Source organism: Anolis carolinensis, chromosome 1, assembly GCF_035594765.1.
Source record: "Anolis carolinensis isolate JA03-04 chromosome 1, rAnoCar3.1.pri, whole genome shotgun sequence".
In the NCBI taxonomy this organism is placed as follows: domain Eukaryota; kingdom Metazoa; phylum Chordata; class Lepidosauria; order Squamata; family Dactyloidae; genus Anolis; species Anolis carolinensis.
This window is the reverse complement of record NC_085841.1, coordinates 176437009-176453835: the sequence shown is the minus strand read 5'-3', so window position 1 is coordinate 176453835 and position 16827 is coordinate 176437009. Positions and strand designations below refer to the sequence as shown.

At 39.2% G+C, this 16827-nt stretch overlaps 1 protein-coding gene across 7 annotated transcripts in view; it reads left to right on the top strand.

Annotated features, from left to right (window-relative positions):
* agap1 (ArfGAP with GTPase domain, ankyrin repeat and PH domain 1) overlaps positions 1 to 16827 on the top strand; it is a 396335-nt gene that overhangs the window by 262340 nt on the left and 117168 nt on the right. For all 7 annotated transcript variants that reach the window (XM_062959942.1, XM_062959932.1, XM_062959953.1 and 4 more), the window contains one exon: positions 7385 to 7546. In XM_062959942.1, the coding sequence (XP_062816012.1) occupies positions 7385 to 7546 (162 nt within the window). The remainder of the gene's footprint in view (positions 1 to 7384; positions 7547 to 16827) is intronic.

Below are 16827 nucleotides of genomic sequence, written 5' to 3'. Positions count from 1 at the left end.
CTCAAGAGTCAATTTGAAAGCTGCTCTGCCACCTTTATGATATTTCATGCTAGCAATCTGGATTCCTTCTGGCTGTACCTTTCTCTCTATGCCTAGACTTGTTCCAAACCATTCCCCACTGCCTAACAAATCTAAATGTGTTATTAGTATACACATGATACTTTGCTTGAAACGTCTGGATGACTTGTTCCAGTCATATCCTGTAGAATAGATGTTAAACACAATGGATAAAATGGAAATATGGGCTATATATAATTCTGTATTGTACTTAACATGGGTAAGAGCTGCATGCCTAGAGCCTCCATCTAGCAGAGATTAGTTAGACAGGAACTGAGACCTTAAGCCAGCCACTAGTCCCAACTACAGTAGACCAGTTGAATCAGTGGGACTTACTTAAGTGTTCACATACCATTCAATTGAGTTAGTGAAACTACTCAAAGTGAAATGAGCAGTTGGATTTCGACTTCAGTGACCAGATTGTCACTGACTTCTCTGATGAGAAGCCAACCCAGAATGATGCTATTGTTGATGATACTAGACTGTTCCCAACCAGAGCTGGCCAATTGAATCAATGAAATTTTGTATTATTGTTAAGCTAACATTTAGTAGGCAATTCATTGTATCATCTAGTATTGTTATAGCAACTTGATTCAGATCACTGAATGTTCCTAAGCTTTTGGAGAATCTTATGATTAATCATATGAGGTGGCTTTATACTCTTTATAGAGTAATTATTTTCTGATTCAGAAGTAAGCCTCACTGAATTGAGGCAGATAGGTCAGTATAAGTTTTTTGCCTAATTGCCTGATTGCCAGAACAAAAAACTGGAGTGAGTTAAAGAAGAATTTCAACATTTATTGCTTGCCATGTAACCAGATAATAAGCACCGCTGTCTGAAATTTCCTCTTCCTCTGCAAGGTATAGAAGTCCTTCCAGTTAACAACCCTAACAGTCATCAATATTCTCTCTCGCAATATCTCATTTATGCTGCCAGCTTTCACTCTGGAAACCCAGTGGTTACTCAACATATGTGTCAAGAAGTATTTTCTTTGATTAATGAAAGATGAGAACACACTGTGTCCCGAAATCTCTGTGATAATTTTGAATAGCTTAAGCCTGTTAAATTACTGATTTCCTAAATGTATAGTTTTTCATATGCAGTTGGCCTCCACATTTGTGGGTTTGGCTTTTGTGGATTTGGTTTTTAACATATTTAATTAAAACGTTCTCTCTGGGAATCTCTAGAGCATAACCATGGAACCAATCTCTGTCATATGAGGGGTAATCCCAGTTATTCTTTCCCCACCTCCCAGCCATATCAGATAGTTAAAGATGCACCGATATAGATTATTGCATTAGTGGTAAAGTTATCCTGAGGAGCCATTGTGGTGTAGTGATTTTAATTTTGGACTCTGGTGACCAGAATTTGAATCTCTGCTCAACCACAGAAATTCAGCATCCTGGGCAAATCAAACTCTTTCATCCTAAGAGGGAGGGAGTGGCAAACCCTTTCTGAACAAATTCTGCCAAGAAATACTTAAGTTGGAAACAACTTGAAGGCACACAACCTTCATACATATTCCTACTCTCACCCCACAAAATTAACCACCCTTTGGTTTAAATGAGAGAAATTTTAAGTATACAGTTTAATTGTACCTGCCCCAGTTTAACCAGTCTTTTGACCATGAAAGATGCATATCTACAATGGAATATCAGAAACATTGGTATTACATTTTAATCAACTCTGACTTTTTAATCAAAGTCAGATAATTTTGTATCAAGTGGTGGAATCTCAAAGGCTTTCAATTAATTTGAAGTTATTTTCTGTTTTCTGTGATTACTATTTCTTTGCTGTTATGATTTCTTAAATTTGTGTTTTCCCGCATGTTTTTTGTTATTCTATAGGGAGTTTATAAGAACCAAATAAAGCCTTTAAAAGGGGTGGGAGGCATATGATAGTTTTTATAAAGCACCTTGGACGTTTTACTGAAAGGCCGTGTATAAATATTTTCAGTGAATGAATGGAATAATTCACAATGTCTGTTTGTGTTCTTAATTCCTTAATGAATAAAATACAAAAAGTTGCATCTCATTGTTAGTCCCAATGCACGTAAAGCCACTGAATCAACTGAATTTCTGTCATTGTTGATTCTCCAAGTTCCCATTGACCTATTCTAGTTGGGACAATGAATGTGTCTTAACCCGGGGCTTGTTCATAATATTAATTAATACATAAGTGTATCTCCTCTCAATTTTTTGTGCTCTTACTGTTTTTAATAACAAGAATCTGAATTTTATTGGTATAATGTTGATTTTGGTTGGAGAGTAATTTTGTTCTTTGTAACTATTGATAAACGGTTTGGTGAATTTTAAAAAACTCAAAATAGAATGATTTAAAGTATCAGACGGCTATTTTGAATGTAATAAAGAGCCCTGTAGTAGAGAGTTTTTTTCTTCACCACGTTACTTTAGAAGATGAAAAACATTTTTATTCAATAGAAAACCAGCATCTTCCTTTCTCATTTGGGGCCATTTTTGGCAACATACTGATAGTCATACATATATAAATGTGATAATCACTTTGAAATGCAAATTGTTAAAGAAAAATAGCATATGGTGGAGGTAAGTACATTTTCAAATCAGCGCCTACATTTTAGAAATATGAGTACAGATAAAATTATTCTTTGGAAAGATTCTGGAGCTTTTGACACATTGAAGCTTGAACTAATCAAGGCTCCTCTGTAAGCATATACACATATCCATATCAAGGAACTAGTGCTGAGAATACATGGATTAGCATAGTAATTTATCTGCCCCCTGCTAATCAGCTAAAGCCACCAGATGATGCGTACATGATGCATTTGCGGAGGCACTCTTTCAGAACTCTGAATAAGCCCGGTAGTTGACCATGTATTTTATGGTAATTCTAATAAACTGAGAAAGTGAGACAGATGCTAAAGGGCTGCTGGCCCTTGCATGTAAGATTTTGGCGTGAAGGTTTTACAAGAACCACTTCACAAAAGAATCTCTCTCATGAGATGCAGAATCCCATTAAGCAACTGAATTTGGGATATAGCAGACTGATCTGCAATGTTCTTGATAACATTTCAGTACTCCTAAAAATGTATTACATAAGTAGGAGCAGATTATGTTTTTAAAGTCCTTCTGGGAAGTGAGGAGGGGAATTTGCCTCTTGATGAGTACATTTCTTGATGCGTAATAAAAGCTTTGTATTGAATAAATGATTGGAGCTGTACTTGTTGTTAACAGATTAAGGATACTACTCTTTTGACCTTGTCACATGGCCGCCAAAGTTGCGGCACTTCGCCGGGGAGGGGGGGGGGACTGTGGCACCCCATGCCCTGCATCGCCTGGCTCCAGCTGAGGGCAATCAGATGGGGGAAAACATGGAGCATGCAGCTTCCCCTAATTGAGTCTGATGGCAACACAGGAAGCCTCCCGTGTTGCTGTGGTGGTGACATGTGCCAGCTCCACCCTCCATCCACGGAGCTGCAGCAGCAGCATCTGATGGGAACCAACCGACTCCATGGGTGACCTGGGCTAAACCGGCACATGCTGTAAGATTCAGCCCCATGTGAAGAGATCCTTTGTCACCACTGGACACTGTGTATGTTTCAGTATTTGTGCATCTAGTATATCAAGTATAGAAATAATTGGATAGCTGTACAATTCATTCTAATGTCAGAGAAGTTCATTCTAATGTCAGAGAAGAAAATGTGTCGAGTTGCTTTTACCTGTTCTCACACACTTCTTTATAACCTGCTGTTACTACTGAGTTGGCAGAAGAAGTACAACTTGACAAAAATCACCCTGGAGATCCATGCTTCTTGGTCACTGAGAATATTTCAGAGCAGAAAACTACTTAGGCAGGCTCCTAACCACGGAATCAAATTTTGGATCTCGCTCTGTGTAATTAGAAACTAGGTTTGACCAAGAGAATTTTGTTGAAGGGCTATAACTTTTGAGTCATCGAGTTGGAAGGGGTCTCTTGGGCCATCGAGTCCATTCTCTTGCTGAGTGCAGGTCCTCAAGCTATAGCATCCCAAGTGTGTAGATGTCCAGCCTCTTTTGAAGAAGGAGATCCCACCTTTTCTAGGCAATTGGTTCAATTACAGTACTGATCCGCTCTCATTATTAAGACGTTATTTCTTACATTCAATCAAAATCTACTCTCCTGTAACTTAAAAACCATTAGGTCTGGTCCTACCCACTGGGATAAGAGAGAATCAATCCGCCCCCTTTCTTTGTGAGGTCAATAAATACTTTGAGGTATTTATTAAGGTGGTGGTACTTGTTATCTAATAATTCCATTCCTAAGTCTTCTCTTCACTAAACTGAACATTTCCCGTTCACTCGTCATAAGTTTTGTTCTCCACACCTACTTGCCCTTCTCTGAACCTCCTACATTTGTCTATATCCTTCTTAAAATGAAATGACCAAAATTGCCACCCTATTTCAGATGAGACCTGACCAATGCAGAATACAATGATACTTTGACTTCCAAGGTTTTTGAGTTACGAGCCGTTCCCCACTGGTTTTTTTTAAATTGGTGTGGATTTCGGAGCATTTCAATTTTATGTGAAAGTGTTTTATACTCATGTATCGTTTTATGTTATACTAGCTGTGCCCGGCCACGCGTTGCTGTGGCGAAGTATGGTGGTATGGGAAATAAAGTATTGAGGAATTGGTGGTAGTTAAGGTCAAGGGTAAAGGTTTTCCCCAGACATTAAGTCCAGTCGTGTCTGACTCTGGGGGTTGGTGCTCATCTCCATTTCTAAGCCGAAGAGCCGGCGTTGTCCGTAGACTCCTCCAAGGTCATGTGGGATGACTACATGGAACGGCGTTACCTTCCTGCTGGAGCAGTACCTATCGATGCACTCACATTTGCATGTTTTCGAACTTCTGGGTTGGCAGAAGCTGGGGCTAACAGTGGGGGCTCTCTCCGCTCCCCCAATTCAAACCTGCGGCCTTTCGGTCCAGAAGTTCAGCAGCTCAGCGCTTTAACACGCTGCGCCATCAGGGGATATTATTTCCTAAAGGTTGTGAATATACAATATTTCTGATTGGTTTTTGTTTGTTTGTTGGAGGCAAGTATGGATGCTGCAATTAGGAAAAATGATTAGGATGTAAAGGCCTTGCAGCTTTAAAGCCTGGCTGTTTCCTCCCTGAGTGAATTTTTTGTTGGGAGGTGTTAGCTGGCCCTGATTGTTTCCTGTCTGGAATTCCCTTGTTTTCAGAGTGGTGTTGTTTGCGATATTTTATGTGCTTCTACTGTCTGTGGCCCTGAGAAAACAGGATTTGCCAGACTTTGATGATGGGAATACTTTGTTGGGAGGTGTTAGCTGGCCCTGATTGTTTCCTGTGTGGAATTCCCCTGTTTATTTACTGTCCTGGTTTTAGAGATTATATTGTTCTGCATTATTCTATCCCAGTAATTATTTCATATTAAAGAAGAATCTCACTTATCCAACATTTGCTTATACAATGTTCTGGATTATCCAACGCAGTCTGCCTTTTCATAATCAATGTTTTTGTAGTCAGTGTTTTAAATTCATTGTGATATTTTAGTGGTAAATTTGTAAATACAGTACAGTAAAGTCTCACTTATCCAACATAAACGGGCCGGCAGAACGTTGGATAAGCGAATATGTTGGATAATGAGGAATTAAGGATAACCCTATTAAACATCAAATTAAGTTATGATTTTACAAATTAAGCACCAAAACATCATGTTAGACAACAAATTTGTCAGAAAAAGTAGTTCAATACACAGTAATGCTATATAGTAATTACTGTATTTATGAATTTAGCACCAAAATATCACGATATATTGAAAGCATTGACTACAAAAATGCGTTGGATAATCCAGAACTTTGGATAAGCGAGTGTTGGATAAGTGAGACTCTACTGTAAATACTACATAGCATTACTGCGCATGGAACTACTTTTTCTGTCAAATTTGTTGTATAATATGATGTTTTGGTGCTTAATTTGTATAACGATTACCTAATTTGATGTTTAATTGGCTTTTCCTGAATCCCTTCTTATTATCCAACATATTCACTTATCCTGCCGGCCTGTTTACGTTGGATAAGTGAGATTCTACTGTATATTTCTAATCTTATATTATCTGCTCAGAACTGGATTATATGAGGCCCCTTCTACACAGCTGTATAAAATGCACACTGAAGTGGATTATATGGTAGTGTGGAGTCAAGATAATCCAGTGCAAAGCAGATAATATAAGATTATAAATGGGTTATATAGCTGTGTGGAAGGGCCTTGAGTCTACACTGCCATATAATCCAGTGCAAATTAGATAATCTGTGGAAGAAGTCTAAGTGAGGCCTAAATCTGCCTGTCCCCTAACTGAAACCTGGCTGTCCCTTGGTTGCTAGGCAACGAAGTGGGCAGAGATTAGCCCTCTAAACTGGCAGCAATTGGATAAAAACAATTATTGCTCTCCCTCTAATTAGGACTTTATTTTTCTTTTCTTTTTGTTGTATCAACCTTGAGGCGTGGATGATGGGTTGTGTTGTCAAATTTTGAGGTTGGGGGGCCTGTACTTTTGTTGTTTTGTGAATCGCCGTGATGCCATCACTCTTTTATATATATAGATGCTGCACCTTGGAGTACATTTGTTAGCCGCCCCGAGTCCCTTCATGGAGATGGTGGTGGCATATAAATAAAGTTTATCTATTATTTATTTCAATTGAGAAATTTGCTTTGGGATAAGAGAAATTTGAATTTAGAGACTGGTCACAGAACAAATCAAACTCTTAAATCAAAGTATAGTGGGACTATTACTTCCCTCATCTTGGAAACTATGTTTCCATTCTTGTGCAGGCTAAAATCACATTTGCCTTCTTTACTGCAGCAGCGCATTGCTGAAACATGTTCAACTTACTATATAAGACCAACAATATTCCCATACTGAACCATGTATTCTTCAATTTTTCAACCAATTTTGAATCCATCTGACATTGTTACCATTTATTCCACGTTTAATCAATTTGCTAATCCAAATATTATGGGAAAGCCTTATCAAATGACATCCACAGAATTCCTACCACCTATTCAACTAGTGATCTAATCAGAACATGTTACTATATAAGATTGGTTTGGCAGGATATTCTTGACAAACCCATGCTGGTTTCAAGATGCCATCGAGATACTTGCAAACAGACTTCTGTATCCTTGCAATGTTTCCCACAGTAGTGCTGCCTCCCATTTTGTGTATAGAGTGGTCATCCAACATGTTTTATTGAAACAACAAAAGCAACAGTTGATCTAAATTTATGTTCTTCTGAATGTGAATTTGCTTTTCACTTCTGGTATTGTTGTATGTGTTTTCTCTCACTAGGAAATGTGACAACTAGCACTTCTGTGTCTCAGATGACAAGTGGCATCAGTCTTGTTTCTTTCAACAGTCGGCCTGATGGAATGCATCAACGTTCCTATTCAGTCTCCAGTGCTGACCAGTGGAGTGAGGTGACAGTCGTTGCAAACTCAGGCATCAGTAGTGGTAAGACAGTGACAGAATTTTTATTTTATTTTTATTTAAGAAATATACAAATCATTCATGAAATGTTCTCCAAGAAGCAGGTGTTATTTAGCAAAGAAAGAGAACAAGAAATGATGAGAATCTTAGCAAATCATGTTTTCAAACAACAGTATAGAAATACTGTTGAGTTCTGTTTTTTCCCCCCAAAGGGAATTGTTGTTTGACCTCATAAAATTCTAGGCTATATGGTGTTCGTAGGGGTAAGGTCATAAATCTTAAACAATAATTGATGTACAAATTAAAAGTCATTGTAACATAGTAAATTCATGTGAAAAGTCAACTTTAAAATATAATGAAACTCTTAACAATATGTGAGAATTTTAAAACTAGTGAAAAGAAAGCTTTAAAAATGGTACAATTTAAAGCAGTAAGGTACTCTTTTAAAAACCCCTTTAAAAAACTTCCAATGGTTAAATGATGATGATGATGATAACAACAACTACCACCACCTTGCTTTTTTCTCAGAATTCAGACCTCAGGTGGTTCATACTTGATCCCAAAGGCCTCTAGTTGCCAATGAAAGGACAGAAAGAAGCAAGAACATTATTCTAGCCTCCCTAAGGAGGGATTTCTAAAGTCTGGGGGAAGCCACTGAAAAGATCCTATGCTATATCTCCAACTGTGCTTGTGGTGGTGCTAAAACTGAAGGAAAAAACTTTTTCTGAATACCACAGAATCTAGGTAAATGTTTACAAGGAGATTCAGTTAGCCTGGAGCTAAGTTGTGTAGACCTTCATAGGTCATAACCAGCATTTTGAGTTGTGTCTAGAAATAAGCTAGCAGTTAGCAGAGCTGTTGAAGGGGGGGGGGGGGGGAGTTGAATATTCCTTTAAGCCAGCACCATTGAAAATTCTGGTTACAGTTCTTTTTACCAAGTTTCTGAGCACTCTTCAAAGGCAACCTCATGAATTACAGTAATCCACATGGTATGAAACTAAGACGTGCTACTGTGGCCAGATCGGGCATCTGCAGAGATAGGTACACTTTTTGCATTAATTTTAAGTTTGAAAAAGCCCTTCTGGCCACCAGACAAACATTATGTCCCCAAATTCAGGGTTGGTTGAACCCAAATTGTGAACTTGAGTCTTCAAGGGAAGTATCCCTCTTGCCCAAACTACCTTTTGAATGGACAGGACCATTTATGTCTTGTCTGGATTGCAACTTCAGTTTGTTCACACTCATCCAGTCCATCACTGATGCCAGATTCTGGTTTAAAACAGAATCAGTTTCCTTAAAGTTACATGGAAAGTTGAAATTGTTGCGTATAATTGGCACACTGATGGCACTGAACCCAAATCTCTGGACAACCTGTCCCAGTGGTTTCATATAGATGCTGAATGACATGAGACCTGAGGGACTTCATAAGCAGTATCAGGCAGGAATCCCATAATACCATCTTCTGAGTTTGCCTTTCCAAGAAATAAAATCCCTGAAAAGTAGTCCAGGAGGATCATATTCTAATGGTATTGGAAGCCACAGTAGGTTAGGAAGAACTAACAAAGTTACATTCCCCATTCTAATTCCCAACATTGGTTGTTCACCATGGCAGCAAAAGCTGTTTCTCCCTTAAACAGACCCAAAACTAGACTGAAATGAACCCAGATATTCTGTTTAATCCAAGAATTTGTGAAACCAAAGGCAAACTGATACCAAAAGACTGACTAGAATAAACTCATCCAGTAGGTTTTCATAGCTAAGCAGAAATGTGAATCCTGGTCTCCCAGAATCGTAATCCAACACTCAAACCACTAGATGTGTGTTTTGTTTTTATGATTGCATTTTGGGCATTAAATTTTGCCAATTTTTGTAAGCCACCCTGAGTCCCCTCAGGTGAGAAGGGCGGAGTATAAATGTTGTACATAAATAAATAAATAAATAAACTAGGGTGTTTTCTTTGTTTTTGCTTTAGTGTATTTTCAAATTGATGTGGGAAGGACACTGTAGTCCTACCCCTGGTGAACATAGTTTGGATTTCTGCTGTCCACAGAAAAGGCTTACCCTGAAAATTTTGCCGCATCCTCCAGAAAATATAGGAAACTGATACTGGCTACTGCAAGAAACTTCTCTTTTTAAATTTCAGCTTCTTTGCTCCCCACCCCAAAGGTTTTGAATTTCAGAGTCATAATGAGATAATACTTTGAAAGCAGCAGGGATGGTGAAGAAGCTGAGAATCTGTTTGGTTTCAAATGCCAGTCTATGAGAATGCGGCTGTTTATTGTCACATGGTTTTATTGTAGACGAAATAACATATTGGGATTCATTTTTCTCTCTCTCCACTTTTCCCATTAAATTAATACTTTGTGTGGATAAGTTTTCAAAATCTTCTTATCCAGAGATTTGGTTCCCTGCAGCTTCTGTCTTTTAAGCAACTGTGAACATTCCCTAATTAGATAAATTACTTTGTAGAGAGTAGAGGTGCAAAACAGGAGGTGCTGGTTAAATTAAAAAAAGGGGGAGGTGGAATAGAAAAATCCATTCTATGAAATGGAATGCCCCACTGCTTTATGACTATTACAGTTGTAAGATTTTACATTTAAGTACATGAAGTTTAAAATTAAATGTCTAATATAATTTGGTGCCAGTAACATGAAGTCTGTGACTGTCCTTAGAGAATATCTAGACAGCTTCGTTGGCTGCTTCAAATTGCTGTCTGCTTGACAGTGAGAAAATCATACAACTGGATCACTTTTTAGTTAAATGCCAGGTACTGTTCAACATCGCTTAATGCAATAGCACATTGAGCTTTGAATTTCTTACTTAAACTGTTTCAATACAATACAGCATGAAAAACAGCTTTTCCTGTTTACCTACCTCTTCTGAGTGTTTGGCAGAAGTAATTTTAGCAGCAAGAGAATAAAAACTGGAGGTAGTAAATCCCTGTCCTGGGATCTCTTGTGTAGATTCTTTATGGAGACACAATTGATCTACACATCAGACCCTGGTGTAGTTTCAACAGTTTATCACTCTAACGGTGGCCGTAAAACCATGGACGTGGGCTTATAAACCCTATGAAAGAACATGGTGTCTGTAGTTGGTGATGAAGCAGCTTTGTGTTATTGATAGATTTGGAACAATTACCCCTGCAGTAACTATCGGCTGATAGGTCTTGTTGTATCTGATTTGGAGGCATGCACTTCTCTTTGATTCATTTGCTATGGAGCTGTCCTTCTCCTTTCATGCTTGTGTGTGATTGTAGGATCACTTGGCCTCTGGAGACTCATGTATTCCCACTTTTGTTTTTGCTTCACTCTGGTTGTGCCTGCTTCTCATTAGTATTTACCATTGTAATCCTTCCAGTACTATGTGTTCTCTGTCTCCAATTACCTTTCCAGTATGTTCTTTATTCTGAACCCCAGTATTGGGCAAAACTTAAGTTACATTTGTTGAAAATGTTTGCATTTATCATTTAGCTAGCATAAAGTTAATGAGTAAAATTCCTGGATCTGCTCTGGAGGCTCAGCGGGCTCTCTAGGAGGGCTCTGGGGGGAGGGGAGGAAAGTGGGACATCCATATATGTAATATTGGATTGAACTCAATGTGTTCCTGGCAATGAGCAATGAAGGTAGCAGAATTTCACCATGGCAAGACTGTCAAACATCTCTGTAGTTTCCCATTTTAAACATCACTGAAAAATATGGCTTGACACACAATTTTTCTGCAGCAAAAAAATGACAAGATAGTCATAGAGATGGGTGAACCCCTCAACAGAAGTTCCTTTGGGTTTTGGCAGAACCTCAAAGTATTTGTGAGCCCATGCTGACAAACCTCCATCATCTAGCTCAAAGTCTTTGTGAGCCCATGGGTCACCACCCGATTTGGGTTTTCTGTGTGGTCACCAGGCAGTGCTGAACTATGGAAATGTTTAAAAGGGAAAACAAAAAATCACATCCTTCACAGAGATTTGTTTGCATAAATGTTTAATGATCTTTTGTTTGTCAGGTTAGCTTTTTGTAAAGTCCAGGTTTATGTGCAGTTAACATTATTTTGAATAACATTATACAGAAAAATACTAGCTGTGCCCGGCCACGCGTTGCTGTGGCGTCGTCTGGTGGTGTTGGTAAGAAATTGTTGAGGTAGTGGTGGTATTGAATGTCTGTTGTATGGTTGTCTTTATGTTTAGTATGCACACTGAAGTGGATTATATGGCAGTGTGGAGTCAAGATAATCCAGTTTAAAGCAGATAATATAAGATTCTAAATGGGTTATATAGCCGTGTGGAAGAGCCTTGAGTCTACACTGCCATATAATCCAGTTAAAATCTGATAATCTGTGGAAGAGGCCTAAGTGAGGCCTAACTGTGCCTGTCCCCTGGGCTGAGTAGGTTGCTAGGAGACCAAGTGGGTGGAGCTTAGCCTTCAAACTGGCGGCAATTGGATAAAAACTATTATTCCTCTCCCTGTAATTAGGACTTTATTTTTCTTTTCTTTTTGTTGTATCAACCTAGAGCCGTGAATGATGGGTTGTGTTGTCAAATTTCAAGGTTGGGGGGCCTGTAGTTTTGTTGTTTTGTCCGCTGCCCTGATGCCATCACTCTTTTATATATATAGATATTTTCGACATGTTTAATTTACCCTATTAAAAACCTCAGTATCAGGGTTGTGGGTCACTTTGCCTCCATAAAATGGAATTGTGACTCGAAAAAGCTTGGGAACAGCTGCTCTAGCTGCTCCATAAGATACAAAGAAGGAAGAAGAGCATGCCTGCCTTACCTCCCTTGTTTGTGCTGACTACATTATGTCCTCAACTTTTACAGGTTTTTCTTTCATGGATTTGATTATTTCTCAGTTTATAGCTGCTTTTGTCACTGCTTTACAAGCCTGTCCTCCTCTGCCTACTAGGATAACACTGCTGAAAAAATCGCCTGTAATGTCATCATCGTTTTCCTTGCCGTCCGCCTCTCTTTATCCTTTCCTCATCCATACCTCAGCCTATATCTCCTTTCTCGGCCTTGACGCCATGACCCCTCTGTCTTGTTCCCAACCACTCTGCCAGCCCCCCCCCCCTTTTCCATGATTTGGAGCATGCAACAGTGTGCCCATATAGCCATGACTTTCCTGGTGAAATAAATTAAAGAGGCATAGAAGTGAGACACTCTAGAGCAGGGGTCCTCAAACTTTTTAAGCAGGGGGCCAGTCCACAATCCTTCAGACTGTTGAGGGGCCGAATTATCATTTGAAAAAGAAATACGAACAAATCCCTATGCACACTGCACATGTCTTGTAGTGCAAAACAACAACAACAATGAAAGAACAATAAAATATTTAAAAATGAAAACAATTTTAACCAACATAAACCTATCAGGATTTCAATAGGATGTGTGGGCCTGCTTCTGGCCAATGAGATAGTCAAGTTAATTAGGATTGTTGTTTGTTGTTGTGTGCCTTCAAGTCATTTCAGACTTTGGGTGAGCCTAAGTCTAAAATTATTTATTTATTCATTTACTACATTTATTTACTACATTTATATCCCGCCCTTCTCACCCCGAAGGGGACTCAGAACAGATGTATGTACATACAATATATTATTAACAAAGCACAATATTAGCATTATATATTACTATATTGAACTATACCACTATACTATAATATTATATGTAACATATAACATGTAATTAATATTATTATATGGTATTATTATTAGTATTACATTGTATAACATGATAATATTATCAATATCACATGTATATATAACTGATATAAAAATATTATATTATAAATGAGGGCGGGGGCCAGGTAAATGACCTTGGAGGGCCGCATCCGGCCCCCGGGCCTTAGTTTGGGGACCCCTGCTCTAGAGTAATAGGCTAGTGCTAAGTTACACATACTGCCCAGTATTTATTTTGAAAACATGATATGCACCCTCCCTTCCCCAGCTGGTATTCCAAGTCAAACTCATGTGGGCATAGGTCTCTCAGTACTTTTACTGTAATTGGAACATATCTACCCGCACTAAGATAAACCTGTTGTTTACATTCAGCCCATGGTAGCCTCACTTGGAGTTACAGCAGAAGAAATGGGATACCTGCACCTACCCTTTACTGAACTGTTCTTTCATTGCTGGCCTGTCTCCCAGGAGAGAAATGAAGCTGCCAAGTATGAGACCTTGGGTAAAAGCTGGGCATGGAGTGGGATCAAAAATTAAGATCCATTTTTTTATTTTTTATTTTTTTTATTTACAGTATTTATATAGGGGATTCAGGGCGGATCACATTATATACCTATAGGGCAAACATTCAATGCCCATATACACATAGAACAGAGACAGACTTAGAGGCAATTTAACCTTCTCCTGAGGGGATGTCCGATTCTGGCCACAGAGGGGAGCAGCTGCTTCATCATCCACTGTGACGGCACTTCCTCATTCCAACGTCATAAATTAGTTAAATTTGCTTCCCCACTTTATAAGTGGTACCTTATTTCCCACTTGATAGATGCAACTATCTTTCAGGTTGCTAGGTCAGCAACGAGCAGGAGCTATTTTTTTATTTTTTTTTATTGACGGGTGTTCACCCTGCCATAGGCTGGCCTCGAACTCATGACCTCATAGTCAGAGTGATTTATTGCAGCAGGCTGCTCACCAGCCTGCGCCACAGCCCGGCCCTATTGGGGTGAAAGGGAGTCCTGTTATTTCTCTCTTCTTCCAACCACTACTAAAAGTGGGTGCCAGTAAAGTCAGGTGTAACCCAGTTACACATGGAAGAATGGGAGACTTTCACCCTCCTGAGTTCAGCTGAGAGGGAAGGAAAGGAGAGGTGGATGGAAGCAATGATCTTTCCTCTCTCTCTCTAGTCATACTGATCTGAATCATGACCAATGCCACTTTGCCCCAAAGGAGTGTTCTTGTAATAGGACTGTACATATCAAACTACAAACCAATGTCAATGGTTTGAGGTAAAATTAATAGAGATTTGGGATAGGTTTTCTGATCTTGCTTGATAGAAGGGATGTGGCAAAAAACACCATCAATCATCCCCTTTCACCATCTAATGGACTCTACCCTGAGTTCATTCTTCCCTTCTTTCTTGACCTGCCTGTCTATTTTGATTCCCAGATGCCTTCTTATCCCTGCTAATTCACTTAATCACCACTAAGGTTGCTCCTCTTCTCCAGCAATTGAAAGGCCAGCAGGAATCCTTGGCCGGTATTATGGAAGGTCCATTAGCAAGGCTGAGAAGACATCGAGAAATTAGAGCAGGCAGGCAGGTAAAGAAAGGAGATTAGTCATGTAGCCAGTTGTGAAAATACTCAAATGAGAGAGAGCAATGGCATAGCAGGAACAGCTTTGGTGTGAATAAAGCAGATGAGCTGGGATGAGAAGACATTGGGAATCAGAGTAGGAAACAAATCAAGAAAGAAGGGAAGAAATAAGGGATGTGAGCCCAGAGCCTATGAATTCTCTGTTCTCTCTCAGGTGAGCAGGGGAAAGGGACGGCAGAAGAAAAGCAGCCCAGAAGAGCTGAACTTGAGTGTGGTGCTGTTTTCCAAGTTCTTCTGCTATAACTCCCAAGTGAGGCTTCCACAGGCTGAATACAATCCTGGGCTCTGGTACAGCCAGGTAGAGCCTAGATATAATAAAAGAACTGGCAGATCTGAGTTTAGTTCAGAAGGCCAACCAGGGAATGGAGGAAAGGACATGGAGGCGGCCTAGAAGTGAGACAAGGTATTAGCTGGGAAAAGAGATGTAGAAAAGAAAGAGATCAACAGCACTGCAGGAATTTTTTTTGTAACAACATTGTTTACTGGTGAAGCAGAGGCAGTGTAGGTTTGGCAGAGACGTCTTCAGGGTGAGGTGAAAATTTTTGCAACATGCATGTTCTATGGGCTCAAAATATTTGTATTTTCTTACTTTTGTGAGGATCCTGCAACCCTAAACTCTGCAAAAGTTAAGGGCCAACTATAGATCCTGCCTGGCATCTTGCAGAGGGAAAAATGTTAAATCAATAGACACTGCCCCCCCCCACTGCTGCCCCCCCACCCAATGTCCTGTCTTAGCAGGGTAAATTGGAATGTCGGGCATATAATATAGCTGGAGTGGAATACATACCAGATGCTCTGACTTTAGTCCTGTATGAATCCAAATAAAGTTTGATGGAGAGTAAAAATGGGCCAAACCCCAATGGGCCCGTTTTATTTTTAGTGGGTTCAGTTGATCACAGAGATGTGCACTATAACATTCTCAATCTACTTCTGCTTTCTGTTCCCTGAGGAGAGAAGATACTTTCCTTATCTAGGGGATTATTGCTTCTTAAGTCTTGGGATAGTGAATATTCTCTGTATCTGGCCTTCATGATCACATCTGAGAGAGATCAGAGAGTTCTGACCTTTTAGGTGAAAGGTTGCAACCGCAGTATACTGTACAGGCTGTTGAAACAGAATCAAAACTTAGTACTTATAAAGTAAAGTTAGTGGATATCTGGCACTCATTTCTCTAGAAATCTGAGAACTTTTAACTGTGGTTTTTAAAGAACCTGTCTACTTGTCTGACTTTAACTACAAGATAGTTCTTTGTAGCTCAAACAGTTCAATTTTGACAGATACAGTTCTTAGAAGATTGTAAAATACCTTCAGTTTTCAATTTGTACATGATTACTTGTCAAAAGTAAAGGTCATTGCCCAACTTGACACTTTTACCACAGATGGTAATGCTTTATTCCTCACAAAAGATGGACGTTTATCTCATGTAAGATACAATTTTGCTATAATGATTAGTTATATGCACGCAAAACACACACACATATTCTTCATTTCTCAAGGCCTTAGGCAACTTGAGTTTGTGATTAAAAATAATGAAATACAGCTGTGAAAAAGCCAAAGAGCAATATTCAGTGTGTTTGCATACTGAACACCAATTGACTGCATACAACATGTTTTTCCTTAGGCCAGGCAGAGGTGAGGATAGTACAATCTGCTTCCTTCAAGCCACCCCAAAATACAATTTTGTGCCTCCAAACTCAAAATAAGTTGGTAAAAAAATGCTGTTGTTGAAATATAGTGGTCCAAGGAGCCAATGGTGGTATTTGTTGCCAACCTCTGGTAGCAAACCATGAGACCATGCATTCAAAAATAAAGAGAACATACCTTGCTTGGGTAGCAAGGTATGAAGGGGAAAGAGCTCAGGATCCTAGAATAACCCTAAAACTACTCTGCCTCTGGAAATTTATTCTGTCAAAGGATTTTTAAATTATTAAAAGTCCTTCCAAACATTGTTACTTGCCTCACACCTTTATTATTATTATTGTTATT